At 45.4% G+C, this 21,300-nt stretch overlaps 1 protein-coding gene across 1 annotated transcript; it reads right to left on the bottom strand.

Moving 5' to 3' along the window:
- Positions 1-2,418: 2,418 nt before the first annotated feature.
- On the bottom strand, positions 2,419-20,825 carry gcat (glycine C-acetyltransferase). Its single transcript, XM_084328680.1, is given in 10 exon segments — positions 2,419-2,800; positions 2,803-2,814; positions 4,618-4,739; positions 7,776-7,947; positions 8,642-8,724; positions 9,342-9,496; positions 12,931-13,077; positions 13,770-13,871; positions 17,426-17,556; positions 20,499-20,825. Coding segments are annotated over 10 exon segments (1,287 nt in total). The 5' UTR covers positions 20,725-20,825; the 3' UTR covers positions 2,419-2,663.
- Positions 20,826-21,300: the final 475 nt, after the last annotated feature.

The following is a 21,300-nucleotide window of genomic DNA, read 5'->3' as shown; positions in this document are numbered from 1 at the left end:
TAGTTTCGTGGACTGAATAGTTGTTTAGTTTGAGTTATAAAGCGCAAGACACGTGCTGCTACGACTCTACTCCTCCTGACAAACGCTGCTGCACACACTAATGGCTGCAGTGCCGGCTGGTTGTTTCGCGGCAAAACGTCCAGTTTCCCGCGGGTTGCTTCCACTGACACCGCCCCTCGCGATGCCATTGGCTGAATTTAATGTCTGGATGTTTCCATTGGCCGAGTGGGCTTTGTAGAAGGCGTTTCCTAAATATAAGGCGGGACTTACTGGCGGCCGCGAAAAAGACAACAGGACAAAGAGGAAGTACTTGGGAGGATCTTAAAATGGGGTACTGAGGGAAAAAATGCTAAAGCAACAATACAATGTATTAAATAGTACACAGCACGAAAGCTAGTATGCATTATTCTCTATCCATAGGGAAACATGATCTACATCCATAGTCATGTATCTTGTGTTGTGTGGTCTATAATGGGATCGTTTTTATTGTAGTTTCCAACCTACATGTATATCAGTAGGTCATTCTGATAGATTTGTATAGGGTTTCCCTAGTTTTTACATGTTTAGATTTGTTTAAAATGAATCTAGAAGATTAAGCACAGTACAATGGAAAGAAGTTTGGCACCCAACCCAAGTGCAAATGTAACAGTAAAGTGCAATACTAATATACAATGTACAGGAGAACAAAATATACAAATGAGTAGGTACTGAGTGTAATGATAATCAGATGTATGCATGTACAGTGTTGTAGTATAATATGTACATACAGGTATAAGGGACAGTATGTAGTAGTCATACTGGCCAGCAGCATAACTAAGAGCAGGATATAGGCCTACATATAGTATCTACAGATATGTAAAAGGAATTATGTACAGACAAGTGTGGATGGATATGTATGTGTAAATATATATATATAGTATATTGTCGTGGAAAATATTATCATGTCATTATAGATCTGTGTTGAGATATCATTACAGCTCGACTGGTTCAGTGTGACCAGCTATTGTAATGTGTGTGTGTCTCTTTAAGAGACTCCAAGGTACCAACATCTCCCCAGCCAGCCAAAGCAAGGTTATTATTACTTCCCGTAACTGGGAACCATTCTTATTTACTTTCATCATCATATCTGTTCTAATGTTACATCTTGCAAGTGTATAAACTATGTTCTGCCCAGACCTCTTGGTCACTTTATGGCCAGACGCTAGTGTGTGAACATGATGTATCTGTCCGTAAACTGTCCTTTCATTGTGGCCACTGTGAAATACGTAAGTATATAGAGGGGTACTATGCAGGTATATTAAGACAAATATGGATATATATGTGGTAAATATACAAATGTAAATATGCAGTATTATTATTATATATATTTTTTTTTATCCACTTTTTCTCCCATTTTATTTTCTCTCATCCCAATTTCGTAACATCCAATTCAACACCTCCCCTGTCACGAACGCTGTTTCTTGCCTCCCACAAGCCGGCTGCAATGTGGACTAAGTCATACATAGCACAAGTCCCCTCCGGTACTTGAGGTAACAGCAGTCGCATCTTTTCACCTGCGCAGCTCGATCTCTCAGTGGCGAGGAGTAATGCGTGGGAGCAGGGGTGTAGCTCCAGATTCTGGGCCCCATGAAAGAATGTATTTGTAGGCCCCCAGTGAATGCGAGCGCGCGTAAGCGCGCGAGCGGATTTTTTTTGTGTCATTTTTTTATTGATGAAAACGCATAATATGGTTTTTACCTATACATTCGGATCAGCAGTTCAGCACCTGCACGGTTGGTGGGTGAGCCTAGTAAAGGATGTCGCATCGCGTTCATCTTCAATTAATGGACCAATGCAATAGTCTACCAAAGCCCCCCCTCTCTCTATATATATCTCACACACACACACACTTCAGAAACAAACATAGTATCAATGAGAGCATCAATAATACACCTGAGTGATGTCTAGTAAAAAAAAGAAAAGAAAAAAAAAAATTTTTTGCCCCCCCCCAGTGCTGGGCCCTTGGAATCATCCTAAGCTACCCCCCCCCCAGCTACGCCCCTGCGTGGGAGGCTCACGCTGCCCCCGACACTTCCTGATTCTACTGCGCAGGCGCACCAACCGACCTGTAGGAGTCGCTGTCCACAACGCCCGATCCCCACCCATCAGTTTCCCACCCCCTAATACGGCCAATGTGTATTAGTGCGGACGACCAGCTAAACTGAAAGCAAATGTGGAGCGCTGGGCTCGAACTGACGAGCCCAGCGTCTCCAGCATTTCGTGGCGAGCGCCTTGCCCACTACGCCACGTAGCCGCCCAAATATGCAGTATTATATACATGTAGGCTGTATCAGAGAGTAGTAGGCCATTCTGATAGATATGTACCTGACTGGGCTACTACCCCAAGTGTAATGTGAATAAACACAAGTCAACTTGTTAGCAAAAGTTTTTATTCAGCTATGAAAAGCAAACACAAAAAGCCATATTACCAACATGTGACCTGCCACTGTAACTAAATATATATACAGTATATATATCTTCTTCATTCATACGTAGGTCTCGTAACAATCCATGCTGTGTAACAGCGGTCCGCACATGGTCTGCAAGCGCGAGTGGCTCACTTCCATTTCCAGTAGCTTGCAGTGTTGGCTACCAAGCGCTTCTCGTTCCCTAGCTCCGCCCCTTCAGGACACGACGCCGTGCTTCCTGCCAGTCTGAATGAAGGCGGCGACGCAGCGGTCGATGTCCTCGTCCGTGTGGGCCGCGGAGATCTGAACCCGGATCCTGGCTTTTCCCTTTGGCACCACGGGGAAGGAGAACCGATCACGTACACGCCTACGGAGGGGGGGGGAGAGAGAGAGAGAGAGAGAGAGAGAGAGAGACAGAGAGACAGACACGTGTGGGGGAAGGGAAACAGCCGTCGTTACAAAATAATAAGTCTGGTTTAGTAGAAAGAGAAAAACAAGAACCTTGTTGTTTATGAACATTTACATTTAGTCATTTATGTGATGCCTTTATCCAAAGCGACTCACAGGTTCTGTACAACAGGTCAGCAGGGTACAACTCTTTCAGCGGAGTAACAAGGGTCTCGTTCACCAACGACTCAAGACAAAAGTTAAGAACACATGTTGTCGTAGCTCTACTTAAGATTCACGAACGGTCCCTTCTCGGGCATTTGCTCTTAGCTAAGAGCAGGATTTAGGAGCGCTGAGAGCAGTCGTAAGTCGGACAGACTGGTGTGCGCCGCGTTCTTATTAAGGGCTTTATTTGGGAGGAATCACGGTGATTGCGTTCATGTCGACTCTACAGACATCCTTGGAATTAAATAATCATAATAATGATAAATATGACAATATCTGTATGATAGAAAATTACGTTTTACATTTACAGTCAAGCCTCAAGAGGCATCGTGATGTCCCGAAAATAAATACAAGCACTACACCAACACTGCACCTGACAGGTGGATATATAAATAAGAACTAAACCCCATCTCGTGGATATAGCTATAGTGGAATAGACTGTATTAATATTCCATATTTATACATCTTGTTGCGCACTCACTGGCCACCTGCCTCAGCGCGCGTGCACACACACGCGCGAACGCGTACTGTATAGCCTAGTAGTAGGCTTATATTATTCTAATGAGGCGGCTAGGTGGTGTAGTGGGCAAGGCGCTCGCCATCAACGCTGGAGACGCTGGGTTCGAATCCAGCTCTCGGCGTTGCTATCAGCTTGGCTGGTCGTTCATACTAACACAATTGGCAGTGTTAGGGGTGGGAAAGCTGGTGGGTGGGTCCTGGGCGTGTGGACAGCGACCCCTACAGTTCGGTCGGGGCGCCTGCACAGCGAGGGTAGGATCTGGAGGGAGGTAGTGCGACCTTCCACACGTTACACTCTCCCAGTGAGAGTCTGCGCTGCCGGCTGGCTGCACATGCATCGGAGGAAAGCATGTGACAGTCTCCGGCCTCCCGGACCAACAGTAGGGGGGGGTGCGCAACAACCAGGAAGGGGTTGGAATTGGCATAACGACTAACAGTGGGATGGGAGAAAAATCGGGGGGAAAAAAAAGAGGGGGGAAAGATAATATTATTCGAATGAATTGTTTTATTAGGAGATTGCAGATAGTGTATAGTGTTTTAGTCAACGGCGGAAATTTTTTTCAGGTTTTGGCTGTCCCAACTGTGGTGGGAAGTTCGTTCCACCGTTGTGGAGCGAGGACAGAGAATAGCAGACTTCTCTGTGATGACCTCCCCCCCCCCCCCCCCCCCCCCCCCCCCCCCCCCCCCCCCCCCCGGACCCATCTCAAACGCTTGCCCCCCTTTCCTTGATTCTCCAATCACAACCGTTGCTCGTTTGTCCGAGGGACGCAACAGTGGTGATTGGACGATCGCAATATATCGCAAACTATAGGGCTGATCAGCCTGTGCTTTGGCGCAGAAGGTTACAGAGGCACAAGGATGAACGTATGGGAATATGTTTCACATCAGGCAGTGGGGAAGTATTTTGGGGAATCATAATTTCCAGCATTCTCCATTGTTCATAAATGTGTCACATGTCACATGTGTATAACACACATGGGTATATACAATGTCTCTATTGTTCTGATCTGAGGTCAGGTGTTGTGAACCGTCGTCTCACCCAGCTTCAGCATGTCGTCTGACATCACGGAGGCCAGCCGTGCGTCGCCCAGCATCACAGGGCAGATGGGGTGAGCTGAGCCCGAGATGGTGAACCCAGCCTGGGTCATCTGGTCCCGGAACCTAGAGATAGAGAGAGATAGAGAGATAGAGAGATAGAGAGATAGAGAGAGAGAGAGAGAGAGAGTTCAGACCAGAGAGAGAGAGAGAGAGAGAGAGAGAGGGAGGTCAGACCAGAGAGAGAGAGAGAGAGAGAGTTCAGACCAGAGAGAGAGAGAGAGAGAGAGAGAGAGGGAGGTCAGACCAGAGAGAGAGAGAGAGAGAGAGAGAGAGAGAAGAGAGAGAGAGAGAGAGAGAGAGAGAGAGAGACAGTATTAGCTCAGTGTACAGTATTAGCTGCAAAATATGTAGATGGTTGTCATACAATAAGAGAACAAGCCCTGGTAAATACATGTATCTGGGTGGCTACATCTGTAAAATGACTACCCGATTGAATGATTATTTTGTAATTTAATATGTTTCTGTTGATTGTTTTACTTATTGCTAATATTATGGTATGTTTTATTGCTTAATAATATATATGTTATTGTTTGTATGTTGGACTTGCTTTGGCAATAAGTATGTTGATATTTCATGCCAATAAAGCCTATTTGAATTGAATTGAATTGAGAGAGAGAGAGAGAGACGAGAGAGAGAGAGAGAGAGTTCAAACCAGAGAGAGAGAGAGAGGGAGAGAGAGAGTGTCAGACCACAGAGAGAGAGAGAGAGAGAGGTCAGACCAGAGAGAGAGAGGAGAGAGAGAGAGAGAGAGATGAGAGTGTTCAGACCAGAGAGAGAGAGAGAGAGAGAGAGAGGTCAGACCAGAGAGAGAGAGAGAGTGTTCAGACCAGAGAGAGAGAGAGAGAGAGAGAGAGGTCAGACCAGAGAGAGAGAGAGAGAGAGAGAGAGAGAGAGGTCAGACCAGAGAGAGAGAGAGAGGTCAGACCAGAGAGAGAGAGAGAGAGGGAGAGGGAGAGAGGTCAGACCAGAGAGAGAGAGAGAGGGAGAGTGTTCAGACCAGAGAGAGAGAGAGAGAGAGAGAGAGGTGGTCAGACCAGAGGGAGAGAGAGGGAGAGGGAGAGGAGGAGAGGGAGAGAGGAGAGAGAGAAGAGAGAGAGAGAGAGAGAGAGAAGAGACGAGAGAGAGAGAGAGAGAGAGGTCAGACCAGAGAAAAGGGACCTCTTTACTAAATATACAGTACCATCAGCACTATGGAGATAACCTTATGATCAACATGATCATTTAGCATTTATCATTTTTTGATTATATATTAGATTCGATTTAGACTATTGGATTATTAGATTATATATTGCATATATTTAGCATTCTAGCATTTCATTTTTTTTGATTATATATTAGATTATATTTAGATTATTAGATTATAATATTGTAGGGCAATATAACTGAGGGCATACATACCCTCATCTCGCACCTTGTTGCCCATATGCGCATGTCCAGAGTTAATTATATTGTATATTGTTTACACTGCCTTTTTATTCTGTTTAAATTTTTACTTCTCCACTGTACTATAATTCTGTGACCTGTATGTCTTCTACTACCTGTACCTCCCCTCCCCCCCTCCCTGCTATGATACCGAATTTCCCCAAGGGGATCAATAAAGGAATATCTTATCTTATTGTACAGTACATCCTCTGGGGACCTGGGTTGATGGTTGAGGTAGAGATGGTGAGGCCCCACGATATCATAATGTAATAATAATAATAATAATAATAATAATATTATTATCACCATACGACAGTATTGCGATTTTTCTCCCACCCCTAGTAGAGAGTAGACTGGCTATTGAACCGTAGAACTGGCAACACACAGATCACACAGGAAAACACTGTTGCTGGGAAATCGTTCAATAATAGACCTTTGACCCCGTTGTCGACTCTGTTGCCCGTTTACTGGGAGCTTTGCTAAAAGCACTTGAAGTATCGGCTCCTGAAGAAACAACGTCGTTTGTTTCCTCTCAGTCATTTAGAAACTATTGTATTCTGTGCAAAACACAAACTCAAGGCAGAGGCGTATCTGCTTTTCGTCAGAGAGAGAGTGGCGAGAGCAGAGAAAGGGACCTTTCGTTAGAGGGCATAGCCGGTCAACAGTTGCATGAGGCGACTCTCGTCGGTGCAAAACATTGTATCTCCAAACGGTCAACTTCAAGAACTAAAGTGTTATTTTCAGACCGACAATGGTGTGTGTTTTGGATTTTGAGTGTGTTTAACCCCTTCACTGCCACACTACAGAAGGTTAACCCTTTCACCACCACACTACAGACGGTCGTGTGGCAGTGAAAGGGTTAACCTTCTGTATTGTCATAGTGAAAGGGTTAACCATTTGGTAGTGTGGTAGTGAAAGGGTTGATGGGTGCTAGGATGTAGTGTTGCCACGGTACCAAAATTGAATCAGTATCATGATATCGGTTCTAAAAACGATACCGTGGCAAAAAACCTAAAACGTCAAGAGGTAATGGAGTATAATATTAGATGACAGAACATGGAACATTTTGAAGTTGTTGATATTTAATTTTTTTTTTTTTTTTAATGATTCCGTTACTGCTGCTAAACTATTATAGCTAATCTCTGTTTGGAGTATTGGACCGCTTTTAACAGCTGGGTATCACAATACTTCTTCTAGTATCGGTGTATCGCGCAACCCTACTAGGATGATGCAACTTAATCTGTAGGTAATGGAGCATGCAAGACCTGTTAACCCTTTCACTACAGAAGGTTAACCTTTTACTACCACACTACAGAAGGTTAACCGTCTGTAGTGTGGTAGTGAAAGGGTTAACCTTCTGGAGTGTGGTTGTGAAAGGGTTAACCTTCTGTAGTGTGGTTGTGAAAGGGTTAACCTTCTGTAGTGTGGTTGTGAAAGGGTTAACCTTCTGTAGTGTGGTTGTGAAAGGGTTAACCCATTGTCGTGTGGCAGTAAAAGGGTTAAAACGTGAAGACCAGCATCACTGCACACACTGGGAGTTACGAGGCTTCAACCCGACGTCAGTGGATAAGCTGTTATCAGCCGTCTTCCACTTTTCAAACCAAACCACAAAGAGTCGCGGCGGCTCCTCCCCCCCGAGGCTCCTCCCCCCCGAGGCTCCTCCCCCCCGAGGCCCACCTCATGGTCTTGTCCGTCATGGACCGTGCAATCTCATTGGACGCCAGGAGCAGCTCCACAGCCTTGGTGGAGCAGCCCACTACAGGGGGGGGCAGGGAGTTGGAGAAGAGGTACGGTCTGGACCGCTGCCTCAGCAGGTCAATCAGAGGCTTGGGGCCCACCGTGTAGCCGCCTGCCGGAGAGAAAGAGGGACAAGATGGATTTAAAATCAACCCCCGGCATTAACCTTATTTTATTTTATTTATTATAATTTCTTCTCTCTCTTAGGTAGTAAGATTTATTTTAAATGTTCTTGTTCTAGTTTTATGTCCATGGTCTTGTAAGAAAGCTTCCTTCTGCCTCGTCTCCACCTCATCCTGGTTTGTTTCTCTATGGATGAAGACAGACTAATTTGTTTACGTTTACATTTACTGTCTTTACTGCAGGGTTCCCACAGACATTGCAAAATGAAATATTTTTCATTTTAAAATGGCATTTAAAAAGGACACAATTCACTTTTAAATGCCGTTTCTTTTTATTGTTTAAAAAAAAAAGGGGGGTCACAACATGTTTACAGGAAAGTTTTGGAGTTGTATTTGGAGTGTTGGGAACTAGGCTACACTGGCACACCTACTTCCAGTGAATGGCGCTAAGCTAGGCTAACGGCGCGGCTGTTCCCTAAGCCTAATGCATGCACAAAGAAAAGGGTATCTATCTAAACTCGTCTAACTCCAGGGTGGATGGCAAATAAGCTAGTTTCCCAAAAGGTTGCTGTGTTCCTTTAAGGTGACAAGGTTCAGAGTCTGGTCGTTTCACGAGCAGAAGAACTATGGATATTTGATGGAAATAAAGACGTCGACGTGTAGGTCAGGTGAGAGGAGACGTACCAGCAGCCCCTCCCAGTGCTTTCCCCAGCGTGGAGTTGACGATGTGAACTCTGTCCATCACTCCCAGCAGCTCATCTGTCCCTCTGCAAGACAGTCAGCGACGCTGTTAGTTTCAACTAGGGCTGCGCCGAATGTCGTTTTTTTTTAACGTTCAAAGCTTCTATTGAAGTATTCGAACGAAGCTTTGAATGTCTGTCGTCATATTTTCCTAATTTTCTTTTATATCCTCAAACTAAATCCTCAATTTGAATAGTGATTAATCTGATTAAATTAGTATTTTTTTTATGAAATCAACTTTCTTTAATGAATATAACTCATCAGTTTCGTCAACATAAATAATACAATAAGGGCACGGTTGGTACGAAAGTGATGGTGACGTCTTGATGGAGCGCCGAGCGGATGCAGACAGGCTGCATCATTTATGATAAATGTTTTATTTACATTTTTATGACGAGTCATATACTATAATAGTAAAATACTATAATATTAGTGTAGCCTAATCTTTATCTGCAACTGTGAAGAAAAATCCCATTGGTTTAAACAGAATGAATACACATAAAAAAATATATATATATATACATATTTTTTTTATATATATTTATTAAAAATCTTATATTCAAATGTTGATTTAGAATTCGAATGTCAACATTATGAACGAAGGGCCCCAGGAAGCCTGTGAAGTGGGGGGTCATTCACTCACCTGCCGCGGGGCCCCAGGAAGCCGGTGGCATGGCACTCGTCTATGAACACCATGGCCCCGTAGCGGTCGGCCAGGTCGCAGATGCCCTGCAGCGGAGCCACATCTCCGTCCATGGAGAACACGCCGTCCGTCACCACCAGCCGCATGCGGGCCGACTGAGGGGGAACCAGAGGGGGGCGTGGTCAGTGGAGCACTGAGGGGGAACCAGAGGGGGGCGTGGTCAGTGGAGCACTGAGGGGGAACCAGAGGGGCGTAGTCAGTGGAACCAGAGGGGTGTGGTCAGTGGAGCAACAACTGAGGGGGAACCAGAGGGGCGTGGTCAGTGGAGCAACAACTGAGGGGGAACCAGAGGGGGGTGTGGTCAGTGGAGCACTGAGGGGGAACCAGAGGGGGGCGTGGTCAGTGGAGCACTGAGGGGGAACCAGAGGGGGGCGTGGTCAGTGGAGCACTGAGGGGGAACCAGAGGGGCGTGGTCAGTGGAGCAACAACTGAGGGGGAACCAGAGGGGCGTGGTCAGTGGAGCAACAACTGAGGGGGAACCAGAGGGGGGCGTGGTCAGTGGAGCAACAACTGAGGGGGAACCAGAGGGGGGCGTGGTCAGTGGAGCAACAACTGAGGGGGAACCAGAGGGGTGTGGTCAGTGGAGCACTGAGGGGGAACCAGAGGGGCGTGGTCAGTGGAGCACTGAGGGGGAACCAGAGGGGTGTGGTCAGTGGACCACTGAGGGGGAACCAGAGGGGCGTGGTCAGTGGAGCACTGAGGGGGAACCAGAGGGGCGTGGTCAGTGGAGCACTGAGGGGGAACCAGAGGGGCGTGGTCAGTGGAGCAACAGAACCAGAGGGGCGTGGTCAGTGGAGCAACAACTGAGGGGGAACCAGAGGGGCGTGGTCAGTGGAGCAACAGAACCAGAGGGGGGCGTGGTCAGTGGAGCAACAACTGAGGGGGAACCAGAGGGGTGTGGTCAGTGGAGCAACAACTGAGGGGGAACCAGAGGGGCGTGGTCAGTGGAGCACTGAGGGGGAACCAGAGAGGTGTGGTCAGTGGAGCACTGAGGGGGAACCAGAGGGGCGTGGTCAGTGGAGCAACAACTGAGGGGGAACATCGTCTGCCACGCAGTTTGCCCATCTTTGCCCACTCTCTGCCAGTGCTGTAAGCCTATGGAGTCGCTCACCTTCTTTGCAGGGCTATAACTTTTTAAATATTATAGCTATATCGACATTACTATGGCCCATTCAACATCGGGTATCTATCGTTCCGGATGTGGGAACGTTATATTTTTACATTCATACATTGTCGTGTTAGTACCCTCGTGAATATAAGTATGTTTTTAGACGACCGAATGACCGTAGGAGCAGCTGGCAGCCACGGTGTGCCTGTAGTGGAAAATGCCAACTGCAGATCTAATGCCACGAGGGACGTGGCAGCAGGAACACGTACCTGCTACTAGCATGCATGTCTTTTTATAGTGTGGAACACAGAGTACCCCCCCCCCCCCCCCCCCCCCACCCGGTCTGGTTTGAACCCAGGACCAGGGTTCCCACAGACATTGCAAAAATGAAATCCATGGAAGTACTTTTCCAAGCACTATTTTTCATTTTCAAGGATGTCACTCGAAGGATACAATTCACGTTTAAATGCTGTTAAAAAAGAAAGATTTTTTTTTTTTTTTTTTTTTTTTAATATATACTTTTTTTTTGCACTACCTATCTTTGTGAAAGTGGCTTCTCAGCTCTGGTCCAGCTGAAGACAAAGCAGAGGAACAGATTGGACATTGAGCATGACCTCAGAGTTGCTTTGTCTACCATCACCCCAGACTTTGAGACTCTTGTCAGGACCAAACAACATCCCCAGTTATCCCATTAGTTCCCTGGGATGTTAAGCTAAGAAGTCTGCTAAGAAGGATATATTATTTATTATTTCATTGGGTTTTTAGCCCTAGTTGCACTTTTGTTGCACTCGTTTTTGTTTATTTCATGTTTTTAACAGTGCATGAAAGATTGTGTATTACTGCAAAAAAAAAATATTGAAATAAATCATAGTGGTTAAAAAATGTGGGTCGTGGCTTAATGACTAAGGAAAATGTTGGGTCCCGACTCCTGAGGCTAGACCAGTTGAGAACCACTGAGCTAGAGCATCACACGCGAAGAAAAGCAGTTGGAGCGCGCGAGACAGCGACTCGTCAGATTTGATCAAACAGAACAAAAATAAACTTTTTTGACAATTTGATCATGGATGAACAAAACATTCAATGCGAATGGTTGATTTGAATTTCAAGGACTTTTTAAGCACCTTGTTAAAAAATGGCTGTTTAAGGAATTCCAGGTCTTGACTTTTTTTTGTAAGCACTTCAAGGACCTTGTGCGAAGCCTGCAGGACCCTCTTGCTCTGAGGCAACAGTGTTTACATTTAGTCATTTAGCTGACGCTTGTTTTATCCAAAACGACTTATTCTGTACAACAAGTCAGCAGGAAGGGTACAACTCTTTCAGCTAAGTAACAATGTTCTCAGGTACTGAGTGTAACTTGTAACTGTAACTAGGGATGCACCGATCCGATATTGATTGAAATATTTTAGTTTTGTTGTGAAAATCTATTTTCATTTTTAACTCAATCAGCGCCAGACCCGAGGATAGTGGGGTTAACTCGCCAACCGCCATACCCGAGTATAGTCGGGTTTTCATCGTTATTTCTTTTATTCGATATTTTTATTCATTTCTCTCACACGGACCTCGGGGTTACCATAGGATAGGGAATCACTCTGAGATCGCTAGAGTGCAATACCGGCCGCATCCTGCTAGATGGCAGTATTGCCCACCTTTCGAAACCTTTTTTTCACACCCGGTGTTCATTCACTCCGGGCACAGTTTTTTTGGTCAGGCGAGTCCAGCGAGTCCCCCGATGCATGTGTTGTGGTGGATTATGTTGGCGACACGATGGACACCAATACTGGAAATCGCGATCAGACACTTGGAATATTCTTTTGGGGGTACCTAGGTAAGGACTATATGACATCAATCCTGCTTTGATCCAACCATGATTTCACATCGATCGCAACGACCATGTGTAACGTACCGGTACTCCAAAACATATGCCGTTTGTGACGATCAAAGCATCAAACAACGCATGCATTCATGATGAAACATAATACCCATTATATACTGTACATTTGATTTGGAAATAGTAGTGTGTCCAGGCGAGCAACGCCAACGCTTTTAGTCAAATTCACGTATTGCGCCATAGCGCCGTTTTCTAGAATTAGCCAGGATCACTCTGAAACTATACTTATATTCACCACGGTATAACACACGAACGTATACATGAAAAAATAATAATTTTTCACATATTGAACGATGGATAGTTGATGTCAAATGAGCCATAGTATTGTATCCATAGCTATAATATAGAATAGATATATAGCCCTGCAAACACCGCCATGCATCCCTATCTCTCAGAGCGGGGGCGCAGTAGGAACAAAGATGGGCTAGACCCGTGGCGCTGATTGAGTTAAAAATCGGCCCAAATCATGAATTTGAATTAATCGATAAATCGATAAATCCTATTGCTTGATTTGAGCTACCCGTTGCTCTTACCTGTGCCTCTTTGAGCTTGGTCTCGAGGTCATCGAGGTCCATGTGTTTGTAGCGGAGCCTCTGGGCTCGACAGAGACGGATCCCGTCGATGATGGAGGCGTGGTTCAGCTCGTCGGACACGACCGCGTCGTCTGGCCCCAGCAGAACCTGGCAACGTGAAGACCCAATTATTGGATGGCATTTCTATTGACCCACCTCAAACGCCCGCCCTCTTTTCTTGATCGTCCAATCACAACTGTTGTGATTGGACGATCAAGAAAAGAGGGCAGGGGTTTGAGATAGGTCAATCACAGTAGTAGCTAGTATTATAGGGTTCACATGCCTTCGAGCGACATTGTACTTTTGTACTTATTTTATGCCATTCTTAAGTCTGCACGTTTACATTGCATTACTTTCATTGTCTTTTATACCTATTCTTATGTCTGCAATTTATGCATTGTTTTTTTATTCTGTCAATTTGTGTGCTGATTTTATGCCTATGTTCATTTTATACTATATAGATAGTTATGCATATTTATTATTGTTATATTGTAGAATGTGTGCATTGAAATGTCTGTAAAGTCTCGACGACATTGAAAATGAGGGTGACCTCAATTGTCTTTTCGAGAATAAATAAAGGTTGATGATGATGGTTGAGAGACGGGAAGTAAGGGAGAGAAAAAGGAGGGACTTGAAACAACACAGGCCATGAACGGGACCAGGTTGTCATGTAACTTGCCTGAAGCAGCTTAGCCACAGTCTATGCGATAACTACATATTTGATCTAGTCTCTGTCATCATGCACCGGAACACAGCAAAAAAAAAAAGTTTTTAATGGAATATTGAAAACGACGGCATACCTCAAACAGTCCAGCGTTGGCATCAAAACAACTGGCATACAGGATGCAGTCTTCCCGCTCGTGGAACTGGGCGAGCTTCCGCTCCAGGTTTTTGTGTACGTCCTGTTGGTCACATGTCACACGGCATGAGCTGATGTGTATCAGATGTGAACGTGGCATCATGCTGCCATTAGAGAGGAAGCCCACCGCCAGGCTTTCATACCATCTTCACAATTTTTTTTTTTTTTTTATAGAATACAAAACAAAACATGACGGCACAAATATAATAATAACAATAATGACAATAGAATAACAGTAGAATAACAATAATAAATACAGAAAATAAAAAATTATATCATCACAAACACCAAAAGACATTGGACATTTCCTCCCCCACTCCCACCCCAGGACCCCCCAGGACCAACATCCCAGCCCCGTTCCGCTGCTAGATAGTGGCCTTTACTTTATAGTCCGTTGCGACCAGTGGTGCAGTGGTGGTGCCACGCGGTACCACGCGGTCCCAGCACTTTTCTGAGCAGAAGTACGTGCACGGATGAGCACCCGCGCACACAAAAATGCGTTCACAACTTTCACTCGACTCGTCGCGCCATGCGCCAAGTACCGGTACTCAGCTATCACCTAGTATTTGCATAACAATAACAATAGCAATAGCATAACAAAGAACGAGAAGAGAAAAACCCAAATACAAGCCCTGTACCAATTGGTGGGGGGTTGCTTGAGCTGTGGAGCCTCTCACTATGTGACTGAAAGGATGAGACATTTCTTAAGTTGTGCTTCAGAAGGAAACTGTCCTCCTGTAAACTGTAAGTTACATTGTTAATTTTGTTTGTATTTACTTTTCTAGTTTAAGTTAATTCAATTAAAGAAATTGTAACTACAATATTGTATCTACAATTACATTTAAAACATTGTTTGTTTTTCAACCATATCTGTTGACAATATAAATTCTTGATTTATATATTGAAGGCTACATCCTGCTACCTTTTTCAGCCTCTCTATTTCAAGGCAATATTTACAAAAACTAAAACTAGTAATTACAAACATGTTTCCTACTATTTATGCATAATAACCATCTGTTCTGTGTGCACGCGAGGGAATATGTATGCGCACGTGCGTGCGGGAGCGAGCGTGCACGTGGCGTACAGGCACTTCTCTGCCCCAAGGACCGCCGTCCCTGCCTGGACGTCTCCTGTCCCCGAAGAGGAACACTTGCTCACCCGCTGCAGCCCAGCAGCTCCCAAGACAAGAACAAGGACCACTTGCTCGCTCGCTGCCGCCACGGCAGCCACAAGACAGAACATAACCGCGTTCTATTCCCCCCAATTCCTGTGTTGCTCATTTCATTAAAACCCTTGAAAACGCTCCCATCTCCTCTCCTGTGTATTCAGCAATTGGGCTGTGTTCCAGACCACAATCTCACACCTACATCCTGAACGATAGATAATTGATGTTGAATGGGCCATAGTAATGTCAATTTAGCAATACAATTTAAAAAGTTATAGCCCTGCAAAGAAGGTGAACATCTCCATAGACAAATAGTGCTGGCAGAGAGGCTACAAGGATGGATACAAGCTCCGGCAGAGAATGGGGTAGGAAAAAAAATGCGATTAATTTGCCGATATATATATATTTTCTTTTAAATCTTTTTCCCCCTCCTTTTTCCTCCATTTTTCTCCCATCCCAATGTTAGTCGTTATGCCAATTCCCAATCCCCTTCCTGGTCGCTGCGCACCTACCCCCCACAGTCGGTCTGGGAGAGTGGAGGCTATCACGTGCTTCCTCCGACACACGTGTAGCCAATCAACCGCTTCTTTTCACCTGGCAGCACGGACTCTCACTGAGAGGGTGTAACGTGTGGAAGGATCACACTACCCCCTTAGATCCTTTCCTCGCTGAGCAGGCGCCCCGACCGAACTGTAGGAGTCGCTGTTTACAATGACCAGGACCCACCCACCAGCTTTCCCACCCCTAACACTGCCAATTGTGTTAGTATGAACGACCAGCCAAGCTGATAGCAATGCGGAGAGCTGGGCTCGAACCCAGCGTCTCCTGCATTGGTGGCGAGCGCCTTGCCCACTACACCACCTAGCCGCCCGATAACTTATTGTTTTAACATAAAACGTTTCACGTTATAACGTGAAACGTTTTATGTTAAAACAATAGGTTATCACGTTTAACGTGATACCAACTAATCACATTACATTTACATTTAGTCGTTTAGCTGACGCTTTTATCCAAAGCGACTTACAAGTTCTGTACGACAAGCCATCAGGAAGGGCACAACTCTATCAGCTGAGTAACAATGTTCATCAAAGTGTTGAGTGCTACAGTGTAGGTTAGTTTATTAGGACAAGTGCATGATAGTAAGGTTAGTTAGGGTTAGATATCTTTTTATTTATTTCAGATAGTGGTTGAAGAAGTGCTTCTTTAGTCGACGCCGAAAGATTGGATGGGTTTCGGCTGTTCTAACTGGGGTGGGTAGTTCATTCCACCATTGTGGGACAAGGACTGAGAATAGGCGGCTTCTCCTTGATGACCCTCCCGGAGCTCAGATAGGAGTAGGTCTGAGGCGGCCAGAAGATGCAGAGCGTAGGGGTCTTGAGGGTGTGTAGTTAGAGACCATTGATCGGAGGTAGGCGGGAGCGGTTCCCTTTGCCGCACGTTCTAACGTTATATTATTATTATATTCACGTTATAACGTGAAACGTTTTATGTTAAAACTAGGGCTAGAATGTAGAATACACATTTACAGACTTTATTTTTTTAATATGGCCCATTTGCATGTTCTTGGTATCTGATTCTAGGGACATCTATGAATCTCAGGGAATGTATTCCCAGTGTCAGAAATACTGTGGGCTAGATCCACAAAGAATGGATTGCACGATGCAAGTTGCACCCTTACTTACAATTCATTATGAATTGAAAATGGGGGACCCTGATGTAAACAAGATGAAAGTCTTTCTCTGGTCTGCATCCCCTTAACAATTGTGTGTATTGAGCCGTACTGTATTGTACTGTGGTATAATTATAATATAATGTTCTCATGTAAATATATTCCCCTCCCCTATATCCCCTTACCTGTGCCCCCCCCCCCTATCTGTGGAATAAGACATTATATTATAATTATACCACAGTACCTATTCTGCAATCTGTTAATAACATTTTCATTCAATCAATCAATCTGCGCGGTGATTGATTGAATGAAAATTTTATTTTGAGTAAATTGTAATGAACCAAATGAGAATATCAATAAACATTTTTTTTTTAAATCTTTGACTGTGAATAACACCATGCTCAAATTGACAGACCTGAAAAATCTAAGCAAATTAATAGATGGAAGATGATTAAACAGAAGGTTTTGTAGATACAGTACTGAATTCTGCCATCCGGACACATGCAATTTGAAATATGATTATAGAATATAGAATATCAGGCATAAAATGGTTATGCGATTAAAATGCGATTAATTAGATTAATTAATTACAAATCCTGTAATTAATTAGATAAATTCTTTTAATCGCCTGACAGCACTATAGTTAAAACAATAAGTTATCACGTTATAACATGATACTGATCTTTTTTTTCCGTTTCTGGCGTGGCAGCAATACGCTTCTGTACCTTACTGTGCAGAGTAAGCAGTGTGTAGGACATCATACCTGTGTGCCACAGATGAACCTGACTGAGCTCAGACCAGCGCCGTGGGACTTCAGAGCATCGATCCCTGCCTGCACCACCTCCGGATGGCTGGAGAGGCCCAGGTAGTTGTTTGCACAGAAGTTCAATATGGCTGAGAGATGGACGGACGGACAGACGGGGGGGGGGGGGGGGGAGAGAAGGGAGAGAGTTTACAGAATGTCATGAGGTACAGTAATCCTTAGCAGGTCGCCGTCTAGAATCAGATGTCCTCAAATGGACATGGCTCGGGAGGGAGAGCAGTCGTCTGGTAATCCAGAGGTTCCCGGTTCCATTCCCGCTCCTCCCGGGCAGCGTGTGTCGAAGGGTCCTTGAGCAAGACACTTAACTCCTAATTGCTCCCGATGAGCATGTTGGCACTTTGCACGGTCGCCTCCGGTGTGTGATATATAAATGCATTATTTACAACAGCAACGTTGACCCTGGGCCAATGTTTTTTTTTTACTTGCAACACAACAAATTCTGACCTTCTTTCGAAGTTTCTGCGTGCGTGCGTGTGTGTGTGCGTGTGTGTGCGTGAAAATGCTGAGTGGCTAGTGACTTTGGAAAACCACTAGCCACAGTGGCTGGTGGTGAGCCAAAAAGTTATAATGTCAAGCCCTGGTGACGGGACAAAAACACAAAACAAGAGGCTAACGCTAAGCTAGCATAACGTATAGAGGGATTGAAACAAACAAAAAGACAGGACTGCTGTGATGAATAGAACAGAAAGCCTTTCACATGTGACCTGCGGTCATCTAGCCATTCACGGCGCACATCAACACAGACGCTCTCCAGCCAGACGGCTGCAATGCGTGCAGGAGGTGTAAACAATGAGTGACCCTGATGACGCAGCAGGGCGGTAAGAACCAGTGTTGTCACGCTACCTACATTGTGACTTCGGTACAGATATCAGCCTAAATATCACCATACCGGTTCTAAAACGATACCGCGGCAATAAACGTACATTGTCAAAAAAGAATAAAAAAATGACTCTTTGACTAGATACATACATACAGTACTGCAGAGTACTTTTTAGCCCTATGTATTTGTCCTCCTTTGTTCTTAACACATACTAAATAAGTGTATGTTGCATTAACTGTTTCTATTAACGGTTTTTAAATTTCTGTTATGCCGTGATGGACATCTGAATCTCCCCTCGGGGATAAATAAAGGTTTTCAATTCAATTCAGCCGTAGATATTCATAATCATAACTGTACAGCCTGGGACTGCTCTGTGCACAGCAGCGGTGCTTTCTTGTCTGTATTCTTGTCAGTTTTCTGCTGGGGCCAGGTAGCCTGAATTCTTTCCCCAATACATTTCCAGCTCCGCGTTCGCCTTCTGCGCTCTGATTGATTGGCCACTGACGTTTCTGGTCATGTGACATGTGCGCCCAATCGTGTGACGGCAAGTTATTTCGCCGGTTAAGCTTAGGCACTCTTTCGAAGTTGGTTAAGGTTAGAGTTTGTCTTTAGAGCAGGGCGATAGAACACCAGCCCTGATTCCAAACTCTAAATTAACCAACTTCGAAAGAGTCACCTAAGCTTAACCGGTGATAAACTAGGCGTTAGGTAGTTTGCAGGCTGTTATGCCGCGTTCACGTTACGTGGGAAGAAGCGGAAGAACCAGAGGACATCTCGTTGCTACAACTAGGAAGCCTTCATGCGTTGACTTGATGAAACGCCCACATCCATACTTCCGCAATTCGTGACGCGAAGTGGGAGATATCGGGGTCTATAAAAAAATCGCATATGTCCTAGTAGGAATTACCACTAGGAGGCTGACGTGAATGGTTTTTCCCAGTCGGAAGCTGGTTCTTCCGCTTCTTCCCACGTAACATGAACGCGGCATTAGACCCGGAAATGGGCAAAGACACAGCTCGTCACACGATTGGGCGCACATGTCACATGACCAGAAACGTCAGTGGCCAATCAGATCGCACCAGAAACGTCCGTGCACGCGCACGCGGAACTGGAATAATTTAGGACCTGCTCAGAGGTCATCAATCGGCACACATGCGATGCATGCATGCAATTAGTATCTGCGATTAACCCATCCCGTCGTCCTTCCCCCCCAAGGACAGCCGGGAGCAGACGCGTCAACGTGAGCCGCGCCAGGGGACCAATCCAAGTGCTCCTGTCCGTCTTCGTCAAGGACGCCACAGCGTTAGCGATCTTGTTGTGCATGTTTTTCCATTGGGTTTATCTTATCGGGGGGGAAACCCTTGCGAGCACGGGGAGAACATGCAAACTCCACACAGAAAGGCCTGGGAGATACCCCACCTGGGTACCTGGCATCATGGAAACCTGGTCCCCAAGCGGGAATCGAACCCTGGACCTTCTTGCTGTGAGGCGACAGTGTTAACCACTACACCACCGTGCCGCTTGGAAATGGAAATGTATTGGGGAAAGAATAGACGCGTCCAGGTCCACCAACTACTCATGTCCTCTAGCAGCCAGAGAGTATAGTCTGCAATTGAGGAATCTTCAAATAATTATAATTATAATACATTTTGATAAGTCCCAAACTATTCTAAGGCGTATAGTATGATGCAGTTTGTTGTAACTAGAATATTGGTTGATAATGCTATAGTTTGGCTGGTTACGTTACGCTGTAGTCTGTGTTCTAACATTTTGATACATGTGCGCCGTTTTCTTTAATTATTTTAGCACCTGCCCCTCTCTAAAGGTCTCTGCACGTCCCTGCTCTGGTTTAGATGCCACACTTATTTTCGTTGTACTGTACTTGTTCTGTATGATTATATGATGACAATACAGTTGAATTTAATCTAATAATCTATCAGAGTGCTGCTAGCTCTCAAGATGACATGTGGGGGGGGGGGGGGGGGGTGTAGCTACTGCAACAAGTGTGTACACTAAACGTGTATGTGCTTTGGTGATTGATTGATTGATTGAAAATTGTATTAACAGATTGTACAGAATGGGTACAATACAGTACGGCTCAATACACACAATTGTTAAGGGGATGCAGACCAGAGAAAGACTTTCGTCTTGTTTACATCAGGGTCCCTCCCCCTCTCTGTCACACTGACTCACCGCCTCGACTGCCGTCCACGTTGATCTGGGGTCCCTGCTTGGACGTGATGACCCGCTCTCCCTTCCACGTCCCCGCGGCGCGGATCGCGTCCAGCTCGCTCTCCAGCAGAGTCCTGGCCGCGGCGACAGCGGCGTGGCCGCGGCACGGGGCGGCAGACTGGGGCCGCGACAACAAGACGCACCTGAGCGGGTGCGTGAGATGACGCACGGCTGTCCGGAGAGACATGGTCGATTCCTGTCAAAAAATCTCCAGGCGAAAAAGGATCAACACGGTTCACTCTGGGAACGAGGTTACCTCTCGACTCTGACACACACACACACACACACACACACCGTTCCGGGGCGTGGCCAAGCGTGACGTCAGAGGATATGTATAAGTCATGTGGGCGTACCACGGAGAGCCAATCAAATGTCGTGGCGAGGACACGCCCGGTTTTCTAAATCCAATCGTCGAGTCAGGTTTTTAGAAAAGATTGCGACTAATATGCTTTTGTGCAGTCACCTTATCTGGAAAATATTTGGTTATCTTCCTATTCACACAACACGTCAACCTCTCTGTTGATATATATGCAGCAGTTTAACAGTACACCTCCCCGATGAAACTGAGAACTCTTCCACCACCAAGGCTTATCTGGCTATGAGGTGACATTGACCAACTCACAAGTGCAACGTTATTTCTGACCACCAAAGAAATGTAAAACATGTATCTAGTTTACATTATGACGTTTATCACGCCAGTTAGGGTAGTGTCTCTGCGCCACCCCCTATCTCCCTGTCTGCTGTCTCGGAGCAATGACCGGAG

This window comes from Notolepis coatsorum, assembly GCF_963971535.1.
Source record: "Notolepis coatsorum genome assembly, chromosome: 14".
Lineage (NCBI taxonomy): Eukaryota > Metazoa > Chordata > Actinopteri > Aulopiformes > Paralepididae > Notolepis > Notolepis coatsorum.
Note: the sequence above shows the minus strand (reverse complement) of the source record. Positions and strands in the feature narration are given on the sequence as shown.